The sequence below is a fragment of the Metarhizium acridum genome (genome assembly GCF_019434415.1).
Source record: "Metarhizium acridum strain ARSEF 324 chromosome Unknown scaffold_555, whole genome shotgun sequence".
NCBI classification, from domain to species: Eukaryota; Fungi; Ascomycota; class Sordariomycetes; order Hypocreales; family Clavicipitaceae; genus Metarhizium; species Metarhizium acridum.
This window is the reverse complement of record NW_027094039.1, coordinates 1,574,698-1,598,780: the sequence shown is the minus strand read 5'-3', so window position 1 is coordinate 1,598,780 and position 24,083 is coordinate 1,574,698. Positions and strand designations below refer to the sequence as shown.

The 24,083-nt window shown below is 35.9% G+C and overlaps 3 protein-coding genes across 3 annotated transcripts; 1 reads left to right on the top strand and 2 right to left on the bottom strand.

Moving 5' to 3' along the window:
• Positions 1–1,867: 1,867 nt before the first annotated feature.
• J3458_019203 (uncharacterized protein) lies at positions 1,868–4,643 on the bottom strand. Its single transcript, XM_007810973.2, has 5 exons — positions 4,623–4,643; positions 3,032–4,572; positions 2,222–2,945; positions 2,074–2,152; positions 1,868–2,014 (listed from the first exon to the last, which is right to left on the bottom strand). Exons 2-5 carry the CDS (start codon positions 3,452–3,454, stop codon positions 1,888–1,890), a joined length of 1,353 nt encoding a protein of 450 aa, XP_007809164.1. The 5' UTR covers positions 3,455–4,572; positions 4,623–4,643; the 3' UTR covers positions 1,868–1,887.
• On the bottom strand, positions 4,119–6,526 carry J3458_019202 (uncharacterized protein; the record flags this gene model as incomplete). The annotated part of the gene is made up of 5 exons (XM_066121452.1): positions 5,957–6,526; positions 5,687–5,901; positions 5,234–5,619; positions 4,623–5,180; positions 4,119–4,572 (listed from the first exon to the last, which is right to left on the bottom strand). The coding sequence occupies exons 1-5, from the start codon at positions 6,450–6,452 to the stop codon at positions 4,119–4,121; spliced, it is 2,109 nt and encodes a 702-aa protein (XP_065973810.1). The 5' UTR covers positions 6,453–6,526.
• Positions 6,527–7,919: 1,393 nt separating this feature from the next.
• On the top strand, positions 7,920–9,993 carry J3458_022560 (uncharacterized protein). The gene has a single exon (XM_007810975.2). It carries the CDS (start codon positions 7,933–7,935, stop codon positions 9,028–9,030), a length of 1,098 nt encoding a protein of 365 aa, XP_007809166.2. The 5' UTR covers positions 7,920–7,932; the 3' UTR covers positions 9,031–9,993.
• The last annotated feature ends 14,090 nt before the right edge of the window (positions 9,994–24,083 follow it).

Below are 24,083 nucleotides of genomic sequence, written 5' to 3'. Positions count from 1 at the left end.
CTCTGATCAAAGGCCCTGATTAGCCGTAGCTGTGTAATTAACGACTGACAGGCAACTCGGGTCTTTGACAAGCACAGTGGTGTGATGCCAACAGCAACCTCGGTGTTATACGTGTAACAATCCCCGCAAACCATCCAATATAAAGACACAATCGTCCCGCAAGCTTTATTGATTACAATTCCCTTGTGCTGTATTGGCCCAAATCAGCACGACGACGTCCCTGTCACACCACGCTATGATAACACTCATGACGTCTATTTAAAAAAAAAAGGCCAGCAACACCAACACAAGACCCGCGCCCATGACGTCCAACCATCAGAACGGCGCCGTTTTGGGCACAGAATTCACCCAGAATGTGATTGACGCCATGGGGCCCAAGACCAGCCCCCGGCTGCGGGAGGTCATGGCCGCCCTGATCAGGCACATCCACGACTTTGCGCGAGAGGTGCAGCTCACCACGGACGAGTGGATGGCCGGCGTCGACATGATCAACGAGGCAGGGCGGATGAGCAACGACAAGCGCAACGAGGGACAGCTGCTCTGCGACGTCATCGGCCTAGAATCGTACGCTCGCCCCTGTTGACTGTTGAACATGTCCCCTCTGCCCCTGCCGCGCGCCGCTAACCTCCCCCAAGCCTCGTCGACGGACATCACCTTCACCGCCGCCACCAACAGCACGAGCGGCCCTCACGGCATCCGCGGTCCTCGGCCCGTTCTGGAGGCAGGACACGCCGCGCAGGGAGAACGGCGCCACCATCAGCTTCGACACCCCGCCCGACGGACAGGTCGTCTACATGCACGGCAAGGTGACCGACGTTGCGACCGGAAAGCCGCTGCAGAATGCGTCAGTCGAGGTCTGGCAGGCGTCCACCAACGGTAAAAAAAGCACTCCTGTCCCTTGCCTCTCATCCGTCTCAACACGCTAACTTATACGCCGCAGGCCTTTACGAGCAGCAAGATGCCGGCCAGAGGGAGCACAATCTCCGCGGCGTCTTCCACACCGACGCCGAGGGCAACTACTCATTCTACTGCCTCCGGCCGACGCCCTACCCGGTTCCCATGGACGGCCCGGCGGGAAAACTGCTCGCCATGATGGATCGTCAGGTCTTCCGCCCCGCGCACATTCACCTCATGGTATGTAACCTCCCTTGCACTCGTGCCTTTTTGGAACCAAAAGGTCTTGTCATCTAATGAGAAGGAGCAGGTCCAACACGACGGCTACAAGTCTTTGACTACCCAGATCTTCGACAAGGAGTGCAAATACCTTGGCAACGACTCCGTGTTTGCCGTCAAGGACGAGCTGACCGTGGAGTTTGTGCCGAGAAAGGGCGACGCGAAAGCTCCCCTCGAGCTGGAGTACAATATCACCCTGGCAGAGACGTCGTGAGACGGACCGAGGGCGGAGGGGTTGTGGTGTGTCGACGGAATACAAGAGGGGGGGGACGAATTGCCGTGGAATGAGAGCATCTTTCTTTGTGTGACATGATGAAAGGGGCGGGAATCGGGCAGACTGTAACTTTAGCGATGAATCCATATTCTTTCCTCCATTCGGGTGAACATTGATTCTGATATTGCCATGTTTTTGCTTTTCAACTGCGTCGTGGCGTGTATGAACTTGTGAAGTACCAAAAGCAAGGTATCTAACAGAACAACTACCGCAACACTTTCGTGCATATATAGACATATGCTAACTTACTTTTTGTCAACACCAGACCGCTAGAGCTTCCAAGATGCCTTGCAAGCGGTCTACACATTCAGCAACATCGCCAAGACCACAACCAGGCGGGCCATCACAACATACAGAAGCTTGACGTAAATTCGCAGAACAATCTGCTATTATGGCTATGCAAACCGTGTCATATACAAAAAAGTCATCTCATTTCAATCTTATGCCCCAACGACAACACCACTCGGCAGCTCCAACCCCATCGGCAGCCCATCAATAAACTTTTCCGTGTACGCCACCCCCCTTCTTTGAGCAAGATGCTGCTCAATAGCCTTGTACATGTCATATCTGCAAGTTCAACTTAGCCCAGAGCCTCAAACACGGGCCGCACAAATTCACACACTTACGAGTTCATCTCCTCAATTGTCAGAATCTTCTTCGGGTCCTCCACCTTGTACGTCGTGGTAGACTTGTTGACGGAGAATCCTGATCTCCAATTAGCGCCACTGTCCCAAACCGTCACCCATATCAAGCTTCAGTGAAAAAAAACCATACCGATTCTCTCGTTAATGTTGTACGCCGCCTTCGCTGCAGCAGCCTGCACCCTCGTCACCCTCGGCAGCCGCACTGCGTCATACACAGCAAGGGCCTCGGCGATACTTCCTCCAAAATGGTTCCTGTCAAACAATATGCCCAGCGCGGCGGCATCTTCAATGGCCATACAAGCGCCCTGGCTCTGGTGTGGCATCATCGGATGGCCCGCATCCCCCAGTAGACACACCTTACCCTTGTGAATGTACGGATACGGATCGTGAATCCATAGCCTCCAGGGTCGAATCTCCTTTCCGATCTCGAGGTGCTTGAACACCTGGCGGTCCAGCTCCGGATACGGACTGAGCAGCTCCTCGACGGGGCGGTCGGCTGCTCCCCAGGTCTGGTTGGCATAGTCTCCCTGCTCGCGGGGGAAGAAGCAGTAGTATGACAGGAGCTTGCCGTCGTTGCACGGAGACAGCACGATTTTATCCCACTTGCCCTCCTGGCCACCCCAGTACTCGAGGGCGCTGTGCTGCGAGTAATCGACGAGGCCGAGCTTGACGGCCTCTTCAGTCGTGACATTGGCATGGAGACAGCTCTGCTCCGAGGGGCGCTTCTCGGGGCGAATGCCGATGGCACAGCGGACCGCCGAGCCGATCCCATCCGCGCCGATGATGAGGTCGTGATGCGCCGTGACGCCGTTGTCAAAAGTGATTATCCCCGCTTCCACATCAACGTTTTTACACTCAAAGAGCTCAAGTTAGTGAAAATCTCCCCCAGAAATCATTTCAGACTTGCCAGAAAAAAAAAAAAAAAAAAAAAAAAACTAACCTTGTGATTGACAACTAGCTTCGCCGGCGTACCCTCCCCTTCCTCTCCCAACGCACTGTCCTTCAACATGGAATGCATATACTGCCGATGAAACATGTTGTAGACGTACCCCCATTTCTCCTCGTAGTCTTCCAAATCATACACGCTTACAGGTTCTCCCGTCTTCCAGTCCCTGTTTATCAGTTTCTTGAGGACGACGGGATCGCCCTTGGCAACGTCGACTTTCCACTCGTGCAGCCATCTCGTGCCGTTGGCAGCGCAAGACACGGAAGCTCCCACTTCTCCCGCAAAATCAGATTTCTCATATATGGTTACAGCGTGGCCGGCGCGACGGAGGGCAATGGCGACGGACATGCCGCCTATGCCGCCGCCGATGACGCCCACGTCGAGCCTTCGCCAGCCTGGAGTGTCTTTGGATCCCATTGGTGATTTAGTGCAAGTGAATATGTCTTATTTGTGATTGATCCCAAGGGAATGCAGTTGAAATAGAATGCAGAAATCTGTCAGTCAGATGCATTGCTTCGTCACATGAACAACTATATAGCCACAAGGTAAGGCAATAGGCCGGCACCGAGTGCTGAGACTGTCAAACCTTGTCTGCAAGGAATGTTTTATGTGACATTGCGCTGGAATTGCGGCTTCTGTCGCCACGGTGCATTACCCGCCGCGTCGGCTACGTACCGCCATCGAAAAATGTTGGTGCCACAACGCACATCCGCCACGCCGACCAGATCTTACCCGTGCAAAAGACAAATTAGGGGGATTGTGTAAGCCGCCGTTATCCGTAGGTCAAGGATATCGAAATTTTGTCTGTGAGACGGTCGGAGACGGCAGGTCGGAAGCGTGGGCAGTATTCGACGGCTTAGAAGTTAGACGTCCATTGTAAATTGCCGTGAGACGCACATAAACTGCGTCCATATATTCGTAGACGCTTAACATTGTGGCCGACTTTCCGTAAATTATCATTTGTTCACATGTCTGATAGATTACTCCAATACAAAATTGGCGCAACTGCACACGCTAAAATTCCAGGTGTTTTCGCGAACCAGCTAGCGCCTCGCTTTTAATCAACGATACCCTGCCAAGATCAAGGAACAAATGGAAAGTTATCCCACTGTGATATGTCCAGACTATCCCAGCCCAGAAACACTTCTTGTCCTGGATCAGCGGGCGTTCTGTCGTCACTGAGCCAGTTCCCTGCATTTTCAGCCAACGGGGGAACGAGGCCGCCAACTAAAGGTGTGAGTCGTCCTTGGTCATCTCGAGGGCGGTCCGAGACCGGCTCTTTCGCTTCTTGGAGAGTGAATATTTTGGACACGTATCTGCTACGTCCTGTTGAAGCGGCATTCTGCCGTTGCTTAGAGATGGCGTTGGACAGTAAAGTCAATATCTCGTAGTAATGCCCCGCTTGTGGACTTTGCGTAGCCAGAAAGTTGAGTATGTCCCTTGCACCAGCAAATGCAGCTTCAATGTCGAATTCAATAGAACGCATTGCGAAAATTTCGAATCCCAACACTAATCCCGCAGCGAATACCAAGGCTCTGCTAAATAGTTAGCCAAGCTGCACAGTATGCCAAGGGCAAGAGCTTACTTCATGATACACATGTTCCCGTACAGAATATCCACTTTCCTAGCATCCATACAAGCCTGGATCAGATAAACAGCGGCATCCAGACATGCGGAAGCCAATTGGGATTGGATCAGCCCTCCACTTGCGGGAGGTGCTGTCAGGGTCGATATGAGGATTGGCCGTGTAACGAGAGTAACAGCGAAATAGTATAAACACGAGACATGGACGCTACCGATGGCTCCTTTGGTATAACTCGAGCCAGACAATGCGCGGCCCTTTGCAGGGGATCGGAGACAGCTAGGTAGACTTTGTGACCAGGATCCAATTTCATTGAGGAGGTTTTCGACTACAGACGTAGATATTTCCTTTCTTTCGTACAATATGTCAACTATACCATTGATAATTGACACAATCTGGTGCGAGGCGATTAGACAGGCCATTTCATCCGTCTGCTCCGTTTGAGATACATGTTCGAGTATAGTGTTGACATCAGAACTTAGTCCCGCAGTAGCTGCAGGCCGGCCCAAGATTGCGTTGACAAGCATATCAACAATGCGCAGGCTGACCCAAATCCGAATTCTTTTCTCTCGTTAGTGAATTTGCGCTGTGAGTTTTCGGTTCCAGAAACCCACCGTTTGTTATCATCTAGGTCATTCGAGTTTTGGTATGATTCTTGGCTATGCAAACCCAGAGCCACCGCAGCTCGAGTAGCAATTCCCAGATACATAAACGCAGCATTCCGGCGGCATTCACCTAGAAGGTAGAACGCCATGAGCAAGAACGACCTCACTACATCAATATCTGGGTCTTCCAGCATGCCCTGGAACGCTTGAGCCTGAGCCTGTCTGAAGTAGCCTTGTCCGATGTCGCGGGCACTGGCGGCGGATTTGCACTGAGCGCCAATAGAAATAACCATGCCCAAGGCCGCTCGCTTTTGCGGACTGAATGACGAGTCGTCAGGGAGCATGAAGTATTGCTCAATTTCAGTGGGCGCAAATATGTCAATGAATCCCTCGGTCTAGGCATATTGTGCTGTCAGTTTAGCGCTATCAACCTCAGCTGGTGATGTTCCAGGCCCAACCTACCACAGCGCGGTAACATTGAGAGTAGAGAAGTTTGGTCTCAACATCCAACTCTGGAGGGGTGGAACTTCGAAGATGCCGCATAGAACTTGGTGACTCTTTCTCAAGCATGGTGTCGCTTTTATCATTGTGCGAGAATTGCGAGGGCCCAATCTGGTCCGCGACAATAGATCGAACAAGCTGCAAAAACGACAATGAAGCAGCACCTCCGATGTATACTAGTACAGCAGTTAGCAGGTGTTGTGGATTCAAGGTTTGAAGGTGATATCATGCCTCGCTCTCCGCGCAAATTTAAGAGCATTCTGGAATGTGGGTTGCCAGATGCCGAAGAGGCATCCGAAGCCTGGTGCCGCCGACGCTCTGGACTCTCTGAGCCCTCGAAACTAGGTCGTGAATCTGATGGCGATGGGGGTCGAAAAGATGATGCATCTGGTCCCTTCCTTCTGCCCTTCCCGTTGACATTCAAGACAGGAAGTTGAGCGGATGGAGTGCATCCAGGGCCGCTCGTCACAATATCCAACACGTCACTCTGGGCTTCGAGTCCGATCCTGTGAGGCTGCGTGTCACTTGGTAGTATTGGGCCGTCGGATGCAGCCTGGTTTCTTGAGCCTCGTGATCGCAATGTAATAATGCACTGAGATCCAATACCGCGACGGAGACAATGAGAACAAGGAGCCGTGCCGCTGCATTTCTTCTTGGCGTCTCGGCAGAAGTTGCAGGCTTCAGCTGCACGACGCCGTTGGCTAGGGAGGACTTTGGGACGAGGCATGGTTCTGCCGTCCGCATGGCGACTAGCCGACGATGATGCGGGCTACATGTGCAGTCATGATGTTGCGAAATTTCGTGAAGATGAGGTTCAACGGAGATGACTTGAACCGGTCAGGAAACCAGGGTACCTGGATTCTTCCCCGCGGCCACTCCCATCTGGTACATGCTGGTGGGCTCAAAAGTTCCGATAACAACCGTTGACGGCTTAATGGCAAGGGCCCACTGGGCATGCTGAACAGGCACGATGACGCTGCAGGAGCGGGCACAATCCAATTAGACGTCATTTCGCATTTGCTGCTTCGTACGGAGTATTTGTCACTAGAACCGGAATTCCCCATAACGCACCAATTGTTAAAGACGGCGAAAGCTAGCGCTTGAGCATATGGTGTCTGGTTAGTTTTCTTCAGGCGACAGCTGCGACAGATTTGTTCAAATGTTGTTGCTCTACTTGTCCTTAGAGGCAGCGAAGGCTCCAACGATGTATTCTGATTAGGGCCAATAAGCAGTTTTGATTATTGGTACTTTTATTATCACTTTGTTCCCACCAAAAAAGAAGTCAAGTATCAATAATTCAATTACAAGGTTCTGCCGGGGGGTCCCAGGGCCTTGTGGAGAGGGATACCTCACTGGAGCCTTCGCTGCCTCCAAGGGACACACATAGTACTACTTAAGTACCTGCTGTAGGTACGGAGTACTAGAGGTACTTTAGGTTAGCGCACTGCGAAATTACCCAGTGCCTTGTAATGCCAATGGCTTGGTAACTTTCAATTTTATCAGAGTACTTAAGTACTTAGTAGTTATCTAGCTGAGTTTCATCTTGCACCTGGAAGCAGGAGTATCTCTATTTTAAGTCACAAACTGAAAAAGAAAAAGAAAAGTTTATCTTTTTTTACTTATACCTAAACTCGGGTTTTCTTATGTATTCTTTCTTAGGTACCAGAGTTAATTAGCTTTAGTGCGCCACAGGGGAGCTTAATGTTTGATGGTCATGTCGTAGGACCAGACGCAATAAGTACCAGTTGACGTACTGGCTACCGAGCAGTACGTAGCCAGACAAGGCACTTTGCCATCGCGCTTCATATTACAGAATACCTGGTACTTTAGTATGTTGGTGTCTACTTCTTGATAGACAGATATATTCTGCCATGTACTGTCGACTGGAGCAAAGATCGCCAAAATGGGCCCGAGTCATCCGGATGACAATGCATGGTCGCGGTGTCGTCTGGTGCAGATGTCTGGTATCTCAATCCTACAGTTGTACAAGTTCCCCGCCTTGCTTGAACTTAAACTTCCAATTACACCATGGATGGCGGTGCACGTGTTGACCTGCCGCGCAGCGTAGCATCTTGGAGTGCCCGCTAGCGTTGCGCCTATGCAGACAGAGTTCGAACGTTACAGACGGCATCTTCCCCGTCAAAGTTTCTCTATTTCTTTCTTCTTCTTTATGCTTGATGCCTACCTGTGTCATGGCTATTTCAACTATGCTTCCGGCCCTCTCCAAACCCCATCTCCCTTTCTTGGGACGTCGTCAACCGCGGTCGTTGCCTTTGCTCACACTCCCCATCGTCTTGTCCAGCACCTTCACAATGCTGCTGCTCTTCTACATGATGCTAGGCCTGGGGCCGCTCCTCTCGCCGTACCTCGTCAACGGCCAAACCTTCAAGGATTACCGATCGCGCTGTAGTTTTGACGCCGACAAGTCATACTGGCCTGATTGGGTGTCGTCGCTCCCAGACGTAGTGAACATCTCCAGCCTGAGCATCCCCGGAACCCACGACACCATGACCTACACCATTTCCAATTCTACGCTGCAATGCCAAAACTGGGACCTCAAGACGCAAATATACGCCGGAATTCGCTACATCGACATCCGCGCCCGCGTGAAAAACAACGTACTGACCACCTACCACGCCGACGAACCAACCGGCGTCACCTTCGAGCGCATCCTCCTCACCATCTACGACTGGCTCGATACCTACCCTCGCGAGTGGATTATCATGCGCATCAAGGAAGAAGGCGAGCCCATTGGCCAAAGCAACATGACCTTCCAGGAGGTCTTCGATGATACCTTCAACAACTACTACTTCATCAAGGAGCGCGCCAAGAAGCACTGGTATGTACACAACAACTCCATGCCGCTCCCCTCAGTCGGCCAACTGCGCGGCAAAGTCTTGTTCCTACAGGAATTCCCGTCAACCCCGCCCTGGAAGTACGGCATCGAGTGGAACGGACCCCAGATGATGCTGCAGGACGAGTGGATCGTCAAGGACGTGGATCATCTGGATGACAAGTGGCAGGCTATTGAAGAACATTTCGAAATGACCAATTTCAAGCCCAACGACAACGGATACCTATACGCGTCGCACCTTTCTGCCTCTGTGGGCGTCCTGCCCGTTGAAGCGGCTGGAGGACCCCTTAACCGGTCTATAGTGGGCATGAATGATAGGTCCTGCAACTACATGGAATGGCACTTCACCGAACCCGGCTCCCTAAGGCTCGGTGTGGTCATTGCAGACTTCCCAGGCCAGGTTCTCATTTTCGACACTATCAGGTTTAGCAGACGGTCGTATAACGACTAAGAGCCACTGTATCACGTATACTATAATATACCCTAGTATATTATAGTATTTGGTATTTACTCCTTCTCAGGACAAACCATATTCTGTCGCGGACTGTACAACTGTCCCGTGGATGGTTAAAAACAGGGTAGTGGCATTGTACCTACTTGTCTGGCCCATCATCACCAGATAGCTCTCGGATGGCGCACTTGAGGGCCTGGCCGTATCCTCCATATCGGAGGTACTGTGTGTGGCAGGGTGGTATGGGCGATTCTAGATGTCCTGGCTGGCCTCTTGGCGGCGGCGCCCCTACATACGGATATCAATCTGGACGCGGAGTCTGGCTGATATAGCAGATACCACAGCTGAGCCGCACCGGGCTTGATCCAAGCCGTGCGGTGATTTTATCTAATTAGAGTGGGAGGCAAAAATTATTTAGCCAGGTCGGGTACATATGTGGTGGTATATTAGTGTATATTTCTGTTGGAAATACAGCAGCAATTTACACAGCGGAAAGGGTGGTTATTTGGAAGGCTTTCCAAGGCCTCAATCGAACGAATTTGATATAATTTTGGATGCAAAACTCTGTTGAACACATTGAGTACTCGGAGAATTGACCCTTTTGATATACCCTGTTGGAGCCCCTCAAGACCTCTGCCATGACCCTCAACCCGAGCCTTAATTTGAGCGCCAGAAAAATCGACCATGATGATCAACAGCCTCTGAATATCACCTTTTTCGCCCAACAACTTCTTGTTGGACAAACATATTCTGCAATAGACTGTGTTGTAGTCTTCTTCTCTGTAAAGGTCAGGCATAGAATGCCCTACTACGCTTCTCTGAATGGAAAGAAAAGAAAATTCCAAATCATAAACAAATCATCCACACTTTCCGCTGTATGTATTGGGGAAGACATGCATGTAGTAGGGTCCCAGTAATTTCGAGGAAAACCTCCACCTAAAAGCACGCATTTCCTTATAAAATATTAATTAAAATAATAATATTTTAAAGTATATAAAAGAAATCAAAATGATTATTAGATTAAGCAAGAAATCACCGTTTAAATATTCACCTTGTCACGCGGTTAGATGTGTTGTGTGTTGTGGATATTTCGGAATTACCGGGAGGGACTGTTAGACAGGCACTGCCCTTCCTCCGCTCAAGATGGTGTAATTCATGTACTTTGTTCACGCCATGTAAAGAAACGCTGCGCCGATATCACCGTCGGCTAAAACGGCAACTAGATCCCTGACAATTCACACCTAAACAATCGGGATACAACATTGAAGTATCCCCGCATTGTGCCGTGTCACTCGAGCCTGATATGTACGTATATATGTACACTGAACACCTTCCTAGTCGATCCGATATGGCGAGTCGAGCTGTTCGCCATGTAATGACAAATTAGGCAAGAGCAGTGGTCAGGTCAGGTCAGCCAGGCGAGCAATAGTTGGGTGGTATGCATTCTCGGTCCGAGTTGTTACCTCGGCCTCAACCAACATTGAAGCCAGAAGGAACAACCGACATTAAATAACCAGTTGACGGCCTCAATGTTGCCCTCTCTACAATTACCCCTATAGCCATCAGAAAAAGGCCGCCAACTCTTCACAACCACCCAAAGGCAAGAAATCACCAGAATCCAACATCGCAAATGCCCTCCAGACCGTCCTTCAACGACCTGCCCCTCCGAAAGGACGGCCCTCCAGGCAATGCTTGGGGCCTCTTCGGGCCAGACGACCAGGTCGGCATGCTCAACCTTCTTACGCCAGAGACCACGGCCAATGCAGCTCGCGAGATTGTCGACGGAGTGCGCGTCTCAACTGACTGGTATCTGGACAGCATGTCGCCTCCCTGCTTTGGTCGCCGTCCCCTAGAGCATACTCTGAAGCAAATGGCCTCGATGACGGTGACTGATGACGAGTTGGTGCTCAACACGCAGGCTAGTTCGCAGTGGGACGGGCTTCGGCACTACGGCTATCAGAAGGAAAAGGTGTACTTTAACGGCAAGACGCAGCAAGACATCTCAAGCACGAATGTAAATGGGATTCACGGTATGACCTGGGTCTCTCTCACATACATAACGGTAGCGTGTAAGTGCTGACGAACTTGCAAGCATGGGTTGAAAACGGGGGCATCGTAGGCCGCGGCGTTCTTCTGGACTACGCTGCTTGGGCAGACGCAAATGGAGTCCAAGTCGAGCCATTCGAAACAGTTTCAGTCCCGGTGTCTACGTTGGCAAAAGTTGCTGCTGCCCAGGGAACGTCCTTTCAACAAGGTGATATTCTCCTTATCCGCACCGGCTGGACGAGGGGGTATCAAAAACTCTCGGCTGGGGAGAAGGCCGCGGTTGCTGCTACACATCACCCTCCGTCTATCGGCATCGAGTCTTCCGAGGAAACTCTGCGATGGCTCTGGGATAATGGGTTTGTTGCGGTCGCGGGTGATCATCCGGCAATGGAGGCGTGGCCGTGCCAGAATCTCGACTTTCAGCTGCACCAATGGCTACTGGCGGGCTGGGGCATGCCGATTGGCGAACTATTCGACTTGGAGAGACTGAGCGAGGAGTGCGCCAAGAGGAATAGATGGACATTCTTTTTCAGCAGCATGGCTCTCAAGGTGAGCAACTTCATTATTAAATGTAGTTTGGGTGCTGACATTGTGGGTTCCCGGCGGTGTGGCCAGTCCACCAAATGGGGTGGCTATACTTTGATGGTTAGCCAAGAGGAAATAGTACTCACTGCTGATCTCGTGGTACTTGATTCGCATCTTGGCCTATACTATGCATTATGTGAAACATGTTGCGCTGTGAAATGTTCTACTAGTGTATACAACAGTTGCGTGGTCTGCCATCCCACGTCTTCTTCATCCATGCCCATGCCATCATGACGCAACACCGGCATATCTCTCTAATATCTCCTTGCCAGGACACCACTTATCCTGCAGCTCCTTGTCGAGAGTCTTTGCAATTACATGCCTGTCCCACCACTCGCCCCAGCTCGTCAAGAAAATGCGATCTGGATCCTCTGGAAAGTCGCTACGAGACAATGCAGCGATAACGCTCCTTGCACCCTCGGGCACCGACTTGGCATCAGGCAGATTCGGCGGAATCTGGAAGCCTTGGCCGCGCCCAAGGCCAGTGTTGGGAATCAGTCCCGGCGAAACAGCCACGACGTCACACTGGCCCTTGAGCTGGCGACGCCACCAATGCGCTCCGAGTAGTTGGGCGAATTTGCTGCCGGCATAAACAGAGTAGTCGTCGGCTCCAGAACCGTTGGCAAGCCTTTCTTCAAGGGTAGCTGTTCATAGTCAACTTTCCGAATGCCGAACCCAGTAGGACAAAGGGTAGACTTATCAAGAGACGTACCAGGATCTTCAACATTGCGAATAGCACCAGAAGAAACAACGACAATTCGCGCCTTGGAGGCAACCAGCTTCTCGCGAAGCAAGTGCGTCAAATAATGCTGAGCTGACGCCAATGTTTAGCTACAAAGCCGATGCAGCCCGAACTAGGCACACACACAAAGAACTTACAAAAGTGGTTGACAACAGCGGCCTCGCACCATTTACCATGGGACGCCTTGTCTGCGGGCTTGAACATGCCGGCATTCAAGAGCAAATAATCAATCTTGCCGCCGCCGACACTGTCCAGCGCCTGCTGAGCAAACGTCTTGACCGTTTTCAAGTCGGCCAGTTCCACGGGCAGCACGGTCACGGCATTGGCCGTCTTGTCGTACTGCATGCGGGCGACGGCATCGCTGGTGGCTTTGATGTCTCGCGCTCCGAGGATGACTCTGTAAGGTGTAGCTTGCTCCAGGAGCTGTTTCAGCACTTCCAGGCCCTATGTCCGCGTTAGATTCTGCATTGCGCATCAGGGGATGTTCCCACACCTACGATGCCCGAGGAGAGACCTGTGGCGACGATGGTCTTTGCAAGAGCAGCCATTGTGTGGTGGTTCGGCGGCCAATGGTGGTTTTTCTTGTGTTACGCATTGTCGTGGCCCATTGGGAGATTTATACTTTTGGTCCAAGTGGTTGTGATGTCACGGCTTGCGCCAATGGCGTTGGTCTACGGTGGCACATTAGCTAAGGTTCGCAGTTGCTGCCACAACCCCACATCTAGCATTTTAAGCGATTTTAACGGTTTAAGCGGTTTAAGTAATTTAAGCTATATATATAAAGTTAATCTTTACTTTATTAATTCTTTTATATAAAGAAATTAATTATTAACTTAAAATATTATAAGAAAATATTAATTATTATCTTAAATTAAATAAAACTATTATTTAATACTTTTACTTAAAGTTACTTAACTTAAAGCCTCTTTAATTATATAATAAAATAATAAGAGATATAATATAATAAGTAATATATATATAATTAAGTAAATAATAAATAAAATATATACGTATAAGCTTATAATATTATAAGATTTTACTTAATTTTATTCTTATTTAACTTAATTAACTTATCTTAAGTTCTTAGCCTTTTAATTAAATTAATTAATTATTCTTAAAAGCTAATACTTAATTTTATACGTATATTTATTATAAGTAATTTACCTTAATTTTTATTAAAGTAAAAAGACGCGTAATTAAGTTATTTATAATTATTATACGTATTATTAAAATAGCTTAATAATTATACGTAAATAAAAAATAAAGAGGTGAATTTATTTATATTTTAAGTTATTTACTTATAATAATAATTATAAGAATTCTTATATATAATACCTTTTAAGTAAATTAAAAAGGTATTAATATATAAGAGCCTTTTACTCTTAATTTACTTAAGTTTAATATAATTTTTAAGAAATTATATATCTTACTTAAAAAGCTTAAGAATAACGTATTACTCTTATAAAAAAGCGTATAATTTAAGACTATTTTTACTTATATAAGCTAAAAGTAATTAAAATATACTAAGAATAATACGTATAAAACTTTAATAGAATTATTAATTATTATAATAATAGCCTTATTAAGTTATTTATATATATAAGATTTCTTATTACATTAAAGCTATAATAATAATAGCCTTATTATTATTAATTATATTACTTATTCTTAGCTTTATAAATATAATAAATATTAATAAATACATATAAAAATATATTTTTTTATTCTATAAATATTAGTTATATAATAATAAAAAAAGAGAGTATTATACGTATAATACTATTATTACTATTATTATTATTTTAAAGGAAAAAGAAGGGAAAAAAATCGTATAATTTAATAGTAGCTAATAGGGCCTTTTAAGGCCTTAAGTATATAACCTTTTTTCTTTTTTTCTTATATTAGCTAATATTTAATTATTTATAGCTAATAAGAGATATTTATAATTATTAATAAAAGAAAGGTACGTATATATTATACCTTATATAATTAATATAAGCTCTATTATATCGTATAATATTAAAGCTATAATATATTAAGGTATAATAATACCTTTTTTATACCCTCTCTCAGAGCTCTTACGGATATAGTAAATACAAGTGTATTGTGTATTGTATTTTGTATTGTATTGTATTTTCATGTATTATATTTAAATACAATACATTACATTCTTAAAATACCTATAAATGTATTATTAGGGAAAAACGCTAGTAAATTTTTTACTTATATATATAAGGCTAATTATAAGGCTTATAAGAAATATTTTTATATAGTTAAATAGAGCCATTTTAGTCCTTTAAAATGCATTAATTTATATTATTATAAGTTATATAATAAGAGAGTTATTTATATTTTTATTATTTAAAATATATTATTAAAAATTTAAAATATAAAGTTTAAACTTTAAATATATAAATTTTATAAAATTAAATACTCTAAAGCTATTAACGCGTTAATTAATTATATTACTTAATTATTATTATTTTTAAGTCCTTTTTTCTTAATTTATATAGTATTAAACTTAAATTTTTAAGCTTTATTATTTAATATCTTAATAATTATTAAAAATATAATAATAAATAATATATTATTATAAACCTTAATATTATATTAACATTATACTATTTTTTATATAATTAATTCTTAATAATATATCTAAAAATATACTATAAAAAGACTTAAGAGTAAATATTAAATTTAAAAAAATATAAATGCAAGTAACTTTTTTAATATATAACTTATAATATTAATATAAATATCTTTATAAAGCTTAAGTTCTTCTTATTATTATAAAATTAAAAAAAAAATATTAAAAGCTTTATTTTATATTAATATAAAGCTATTATGTATTATAAATATTACTATCTTCCTCTTCTTCCCTATTTTTAGTACTATTTATAAATTTAACTTTAGAAATAGCTTTATTACTACTAGAAAAAGCTGAATTTTCATCTGATTTAGATTTTTCTGAATTTAAGCTAGAATAAGAGAATAAATTATAATATTTCTTTATTTTAACTCGTTTTTCCTTATTTTTAGCCTAGTTTTTTAATAATAAAATTTTTTAAATATTAGAATGCATTAAAGAGGTTCTTCGCTTACTAATCACGTTACCTTCTTAGTTAAAATTCCCTTCTATAGCTCTTAAAGTAGCTGGAATAGCTAAATATTTTCGTGCTATTATTAAAAGAATCGGAAAAGCTTTAATAGAATTAGCCTACTAAATAAATATATCTTCCTATTAAAAGTTAGTATTTATTTTTATATAATTAAGCTTATAAAGTTAAGGTTATTATAATAAAAGTTAAAAATACCTTATTATCTTTTAAGTTAAGCTTATAATAACTAGAAATCTCGTTTTTTCTAGTTTCTTTAATAGCTTTATTTTTTTACTTAGAAAATAAGTTATTAAATAAACTAGGCTTTAATTTAGGCCTAGAATCTTTATAAGATGTTAATTTCTTAGCTGGTTATTATAAATTAATTATTACTTAATTATTATTTAAATTAGAACTAGAAGAAGAATCTTCTTCTATTTTTATATTTAAAATAAGCTTATTTTTAGGGTCTTTTATATATAATTTATATGTTCTAAGATATAATTAGTTATAAGATATTAAAAAAAGGTTATTTTTAATAATTATTTATACTGACTCTTAATATTCTGTTTTTAAATCATTTAATAATAAATGTAAAGTAGTTAAATTTATATTAAATCAAGTTTTAACCGTTTTAATATTAAATCTAGGGTCTAATATAGTAGCAAATAAATAAGTCTTCTAAAAACTATAATTACTATTAATATTTTTTGGAAAATAGTAATTTAGTTTCTTTAAACCTGTATTTAAAGCTGAAATAAAAGCTCTAGCTAACGGATTATAAGCGTTTTTCTATAAATAAGTTAAAATAGTTATTATAATTTATTTTAATATAAAAAGCTTAATATAAAAAGTTTAAAAATATAAAAACTTACGTTTTTAAGCTAACTTTCTTAATCTTTTAATATATTTTTAAGAAGAAAGTATATTTTAAAGATATAAAAAGATACTAAGCTTATAGTATTATAAGCTTAGCTTTATAATTTCTTTATAGGCTTATTAAAAACCTCTAAAATGCTTAATAAAGTCTCTAAATTAAGCTATTCTTGCGTTGTTAAATTAGCATCTTTAAAAGCTGCTATATTTGTAACGTTTTATAGTAATATAATAGCTTTTTTAAGTATAATAGTCGTATTTATTATTCTAAAAGTTGAATTCCATCTCGTTACGTTTGCTAAGTTAAGTAAAAATAGTTAGTAATAATTATTAATAGTTTTAAATAGATTTTTAAGGTCTTAATAATAGAAATAAAAGCTATTAAATATATTATATAACTTACCTAATAGTATTTTTATAATATTATTATTTCTAGCTATAAAGCCCTTAGATTTAGCTTCTTTTAAAGCTTTAATCTATTGAGAATAAAGTTATTGGTTATTTTTAAGAAGAATTGCTATTTTTTTAACTTTTCTAATAATTCCTATATAATAATTAGCTTAAAATATATATAAATATAATAAAAGAAAACCTTAAAATACCTGGAAGTAAATTAGAAAATTGTTTTTGTTTTTCAGAAGATAATTAGTTAAATTCTTCTATTAAAAAGTATAAAAGCTCGCTATTTTTGTATTTTTCAATATTTTCGAATATTATTAATTCGGTAATAAACGTAGATATAATATCTTTAGCAATAATATTTAAAATATAAGCTGTATAACGAATATTAAAAGGTTTTAGGTTTTTTTCCGCATAAAAGTTTAAAAAAGAGGTAAGAAAAGTGTTATTATTAGAGCTATTATCTCTAGTAAAACTATAATTTAAAATAAGTTAATAAAATATTATAAAATAACCTTATAATTAACTTACCTTAATATTTTTTCTGGTTTTATATTATATTCTAATAATAATTGATTAAAACAAAGATTAATAGAACTTCTAGTGTAAGTATTAGATAAATATTTAAATCCTAAATATAATTAGTTTAAAAAGTTAAATAATAATATAATATTATATGATAAAAATAAGAAAAATAAGAAAAATAATAAACTAACCAATTAAATAGTATTCTAAATCAAATTTAGAGTTTAGCTAATTAACTATAACTCCTAAATAAGATTTAGAATTAATAGAAGTCTAAATATTAAGTTAAATAAATATATAACCTAATTTATTAACTTAATTTTAAATTATATTAATTATATTCTTCTTTATTTTTAATATAAAATATCTATATAAGAAAGTATATTTTAATAGTGAAAAAAGCTCGTATCTTAACTAAAATAAGTTAATATTATTAAATATATAATATAATATTATAAACTTACTTATTATAATAGCTTATTAGCTTTTTAAAGCTTTTACTAGTAATAGTAGTAAAAGATAGGTTATTTAAAGCATAAACTTAATAGCTAGCATAAGAGTAGTATCCTTAGAAAATTCACTAATAATAGTATTATTTCTAGGTCTTTTATTACCTCTTTTACTACTAGATATACTAGATTAAGCTGATATTTCGGATAATAAAGGTGATTCCGTATAGATAGGCATTATATATTAATAAATTAGTAATTAATATCTTTAAAATATTATAATATTATATTAATATATTAAAAGAATAGTTTAAAGATAATAACTTACACGTTAATTTAGAATTTTCTTCGTTTTTTAAGGTTATAATAGAAGAATGTTTTTTTTTATAATGTGTAACACTATTAGAAGACTAAAAACGCTTTACTTTACTATAAAAAGTAAATAAATAGTCTTATTAAGTGTAAAAACAATAAATTAATCTTTCTTTATTAAAATTAATCTCTAATAATCGAAAATCAAAGAGATTATATTAAAAGATATATGATTTTAAATTAAATTAATAGCTCTTATTATTTTTAGGGTTATTTTAATATTAATTTAGCGTTAAAAGACTTATAGTAGAGTTATTATTCGTAGATAAATCGGGTTTAGAATTAAAGGGATTTTCAGCCATTTTTAATAATAAATAAGATAGATTTTTAAGGTAAAAAAAGTAGTTACTATATACCCTAAAAGTAGGGTTATTTAGTGAAAAAAAAGTTTTATTAAAAGTAAGATATTAGTTAAGTTATAGGTGTTTAAGTGTTAGTGTAGAAAAAGAGAATTCTAAACTTTAAAGAGGGATAATATAATCAATATATAGAGTTTAAATACAATGAAAGATGTCATGAAAACCTTAAATTTTAGGCATTTTTTTAATGCCTAACTTACCCCTAAAACGTGTATATTCGTATAGAAATCGGTGAAAAATTTGCAAGATAAAATATAACTATTATGAAATAGTAGAATATACCGGTGTAATTACAATGTATAGAGGGCTTTTTATTGTATTACGTTAAGGCGTTTTTTCACCTAAAACATACATATATATACTATAAGAAGTATTTACATTTTTAAACTTTAAGTTAAGATAACTTTAGAAATATTAGACCTATAAAGATGCACCTAGTACGTAAAGATAAAGCTTTTTAAGAGCTATCAATTAGTTCTATTTTTATCCATTTTAGTCTATTATTAGTAGAGATATTCTAGTTTATATAATGTAGCGTTTTTACTAAAGCGAGGTTACGCGGGGTAACTTAAATACTCCACTTTCTTTACACCACTAAATACCGCATATAATATCTCTATAATTATTAATTAAAAAAATAAAAATATTATTTTTAAATAGCTGAGATTATAAGCTTTTAAATGATACTAATTTTATAATAAAATTCGTTTTTTTTATAGAGTTATAATAGATTAAATATATAGTATAATAAAAGTCATAGAATTTATTTTTAATGTATATATATATATATATATTATAATATATATAAGTATATATAAATATTTTATAATTATAAAATATATAAATAAATATAAAAAAAGCTAAAGAATTTTATAATATATAATTTATATATAATTTATATTATATTAATAAAAATATTTAAAATATAAAGTATAATAAATAATTTAAATTAGTAATAAATAAAAGAAAAATAAAAAAATATATATTATTAAGAATATATTATTATATAATTATCTTATATTATATATATATTTTTATTTATTATTTAATATTGTTTTTAAAATAACTAATATATATTATATATTCTTTTAGTTTTTTATATATAATATAAGTAAAAGAATTATTTAAAAATATTGACTTAATTTACATAATATAAAGTCTTTATAAAGCTTAAAAAAAACCTTATTTTTTTATTTATTTTATATAAAAAGTTATATAATATTTTATATTTATTCTATTTTTAAAGTAAAATATTTCATTAATATGTAGACTTTTAAGTATAATTTTTATATTATTATAATCAGAGCTCTTATAAATATAGTAAATACAAGTGTATTGTGTATTGTATTTTGTATTGTATTGTATTTTCGTGTATTGTATTTAAATACATTACATTACATAACTAAAATACCTATAAATGTATTATAAGTAAAAAAAACCCCTGTTTTCTTAAACTAAAGATTATAAGGCTAATTATAAGGGTTATAAGGGAAAATTTTATATCATTAAAAAGAGCTAAATTAGCTCTTTAAAATGCTTCACTTTTTCTTACTATACGTTATTATCTTAAAAAGTTATAAGCAATTGAAAATTCGCCCCGCTTTACTTACTTTTTATTTTAAGACATAACTTTAAAGCTTAATATCTCGCTTGATATCCACATTTTAAGGTTAATTTTGAAAGATTTAAAATCACGTGATTTTTAGCTTTATTTTAATATATAATATGCTTATATAAGCATTTATTTATAATATTAGATATTTTATAGCCTTATAATACATTTATAGGTATTCGTATCCTGTAATGTATTGTAATATATTACAATACAATACAATACAATACAGTATAGTAAAAACTACAAAAAATACAATACATTTAGAGGTCTGATTATAATGAGAAAAAAATCTATTATTATTATGTATTTTTTAAAATTTATTATTAAATATCCTAATAATACATTTATAGGTACTTCATTTATGTATTGTATTGTATTATATTATAATACAATACAATACAATACAGTATAGTAAAAAATACAAAAAATACAATACATTTAGAGGTTTGCCCTCTCTCTATTAAATTTTTCTTCTCTTTTTATCTCTCTTTTTTACGTATATATAATAGATTTAAATAATTAAAAAAAATAATGCTTAAAAGCGCTATTATATATATATAAAGAGATTTAAAATATATACCTTAACTCGCTTTATTATTATTATTATAATAAATTCTAGCTTATATTAATTTTAATAATAAAAGCTTTTTATCGCGTATAAAATCTTAGGTATTAACGTAGGTTTTTTAATTAATAGCTTTATAAATTATACTATTATTAAATTTAAAGTGTAATTATATAATAAACTTCTTAAAATTCTTTTAAGCTTAAACTTAAAAAGCTATATAAGTAACTTATTAATTCTTATATAAGAACCTATAAGAGAATTTAATTAAGCTACTTATTTAAGTAATCTCTTTACTATTATTTAAGATTATAATAAGTAGCTTTTTTATTTTAAAGACGTAAATAAAGCTTAATTTATATAAGAAGCTAGAATTTTAAGTATATATTAATATAAAATAGGTTTTATTAAGCTTTTACTTCTTAAATAATATAAGAAACTTTATAAATATTATTTAATATTAAAGAATAATTAAATTTAAGACTTTATATAATTTAGCTTTAAAATATATTTTTATAATTAAATCTCTTAATAGCTTAAAAGAACTTAAATAAAGTAAGCTAACTTTTATTAATTAAATAATTAAAAATATATAAAAGAATATATATTATTTAATCTTTTTAAATAAGATAATTCGTATAATTTAAATATTTAAGATAATTAAGTTATTATATAAATAAATTTTTAAGTCTTAAAAAATTAAAAGTTAATTAAAAAAGAGATTATTAATAATAATATTATAATTAATATATTATATATAAAATTCTCTTTTACACGTATAATAAGCTTATCTTTTAATATCCCTTAAAGCTCTCTTTTAATTATCTTAATTAAATATAATAAATTTATAAGCTTAAGTTAAGCTTCTTATATGAAATTAATAAAGAAAGTAAATAATATAAAATATAATAGACTTACTTCTTATACGTAATACGTATAAAAGTAATAACTTATATAAAAAGATTAAATATTCTTAATCTTTTTATTTTAAAAGTCTTATAATTAAGCTTAAAGGTCTTAAAATATTAAGTTTTCTTAAAGAGTTAAGTTAATAATAAGCTTAAAGTTTTATTAAAGAAGCTTATATTAGTTTAAATTAACGTATAAGAAATCTTTTTTTTTAGTTTTATACGTATAAATTATTAAGCTTTTTTATAAGAAATAAAGTTAAGTTATAAGATTAATTCTTAATTACTTACTTAATAAGCTTAAATTTATTATTATAAAGTAAAATAAGCTAATAGAAATAAACGTAAATAATCTTAATTATTATTACTAATATTAAGGTTTTATAGCTCTCTTCAGACCTCTAAATGTATTGTATTTTTTGTATTTTTTACTATACTGTATTGTATTGTATTGTAATGTAATATATTACAATACATTACAAGATTAGAATACCTATAAATGTATTATAAGGCTATAAAATATTTAATATTATAAATAAATGCTTATATAAGCATATTATATATTAAAATAAAGCTAAAAATCACGTGATTTTAAATCTTTTAAAATTAACCTTAAAATGTGGATATTAAGCGAGATATTAAGCTTTAAAGTTATGTCTTAAAATAAAAAGTAAGTAAAGCGGGGCGAATTTTCAATTGCTTATAACTTTTTGATGTAGTAACTTATAATAGTAAAAAGTGGGGCATTTTAAAGAGCGGATATAGCTCTTTTAAATGATATAAAATTTTTTCTTATAACCCTTATAATTAGCCTTATAATTTTAAGTTAAAAAAACAAGGGTCTTTTTTCCTTAAAATACATTTATAGGTATTTTACTAATGTAATGTAATGTATTTAAATACAATACACGAGAATACAATACAATACAAAATACAATACACAATACACTTGTATTTACTATATTCGTAAGAGCTCTGGCTCTCTTATATATTATTCTTATATTTCTTATATTAAAAAGAAGTTAATATTAATATTATAAAGAGAATTAAGTATTATACGTAAAACCTTTTAACTATTAGTATTTTTATTAGCATTTAATAATATACCTTAATTTTAAATACTTTATATATAATAAAGATTTATAAAAATACTTAAAATAATATAATCTTTATTCTTTTACATATAAATTTTATACTTATTTTAAAGCTAAATAAAGTCTATAAATTTATCTTAAATTATAGGTATATAAATTACGTATAATATAATTTAATTTATAAGGTTACCTTTAATAAATAATATATACTTAATTAATTTATTAAAGAATAATATTTATTAGTTTAAAACGCTTAATTATAATTACTATTATTAGCTTTTAATACGTATATTTCTTATATTAAAGCTATATATATAATAAGAGTTAATTTAATTCTTTTAAGTATAAGAATATTAACTTTTATTTATATCTTTATATAATATATTAATTAAATTTACTTAAGCTAATATTACTTATATTATTACTTATAATAGAGTCTTAATATTATAATTAGATCTTATAAAAAATAGCTGTATTTAAAGGTATTATATTATATAAAAATACTACTTTAATATACTTAATATAATTATTATAAAGTAATTATAATAAAACTAAATAATATAATATAAGTATATATTAATATATACGTGTAACGGTAGCTTAGGTTCTAAGGCATAGTAGGTCTATTTCTTAGGAAGTAAGTTAGGTTAAATGCTATAGAGTAGCTTTTTAAGTAGTATTATAATAAAGCTGTTAAGAGTATAACTCTTAATAGTAAAACTATTACTTAGATTAATTAATAGAGATCTAAACTATTTAATTATAGGAATACCTTCTCCTTAAGTACTTATTTATCTCTTTATTATAGTTTTAGATTAATTAGCTTAACTATTAATCCCTTTAAACCTTAATTAACTAGCTTAAGGTTTAGTTAGTTTAATTCTCCTTAATTAATATATTTAAATATTAACCTCTTTAATCGCCTTTTAGGTTACGTGGCTAGTTACGTGCCCTTACCTTCTTCTTATACCTACGGGTTATACTTATTCTAGCTAGTATAGTCTCGTCTTATATTTTATATAGTGTTATTTATAATATTATACCTCTCCTTTATTAGTCTTATTCTTAAGGCTATTAAAATAAGCTAGCTTAAGTATTATACGTTTTCTTTCTTCTATTATTATATACTATTATATTAACTAACCGTATCTTAAAATAGCGGTTTAAAGCTTTATTTACTTCTTCTCTTTACTAGGATAATCTTCTTTCTACGATAATTAATAATTTATCTTTAACCTTTATAAAGGCTTATACTTATTACGCTTATATAGAACTTCCCTAATATAAAGCCTTCGTTTCTAATTTAAGTTATTATATAAAGTATATAGTAAATAAGTAAGGGAATTATAATATTATAAGGGTAACCTCTTAATAGCTTTATAGTATTACGAATTAATATTATAAGCTTAAGAGGGAGCTT

What these genes read in the sequence shown, in the direction of transcription:
- J3458_019203 (XM_007810973.2), bottom strand. Translation starts at nt 3,454, where the DNA reads ATGGGATCCAAAGACACTCCAGGCTGGCGAAGGCTCGACGTGGGCGTC. An exon ending in AGCTAGTTGTCAATCACAAG is followed by an intron (nt 2,946 to 3,031) that starts GTTAGTTTTTTT and finishes GAGCTCTTTGAG; the next exon opens with TGTAAAAACGTTGATGTGGA. An exon ending in CAACATTAACGAGAGAATCG is followed by an intron (nt 2,153 to 2,221) that starts GTATGGTTTTTT and finishes ATTGGAGATCAG; the next exon opens with GATTCTCCGTCAACAAGTCT.
- J3458_022560 (XM_007810975.2), top strand. Translation starts at nt 7,933, where the DNA reads ATGCTTCCGGCCCTCTCCAAACCCCATCTCCCTTTCTTGGGACGTCGT.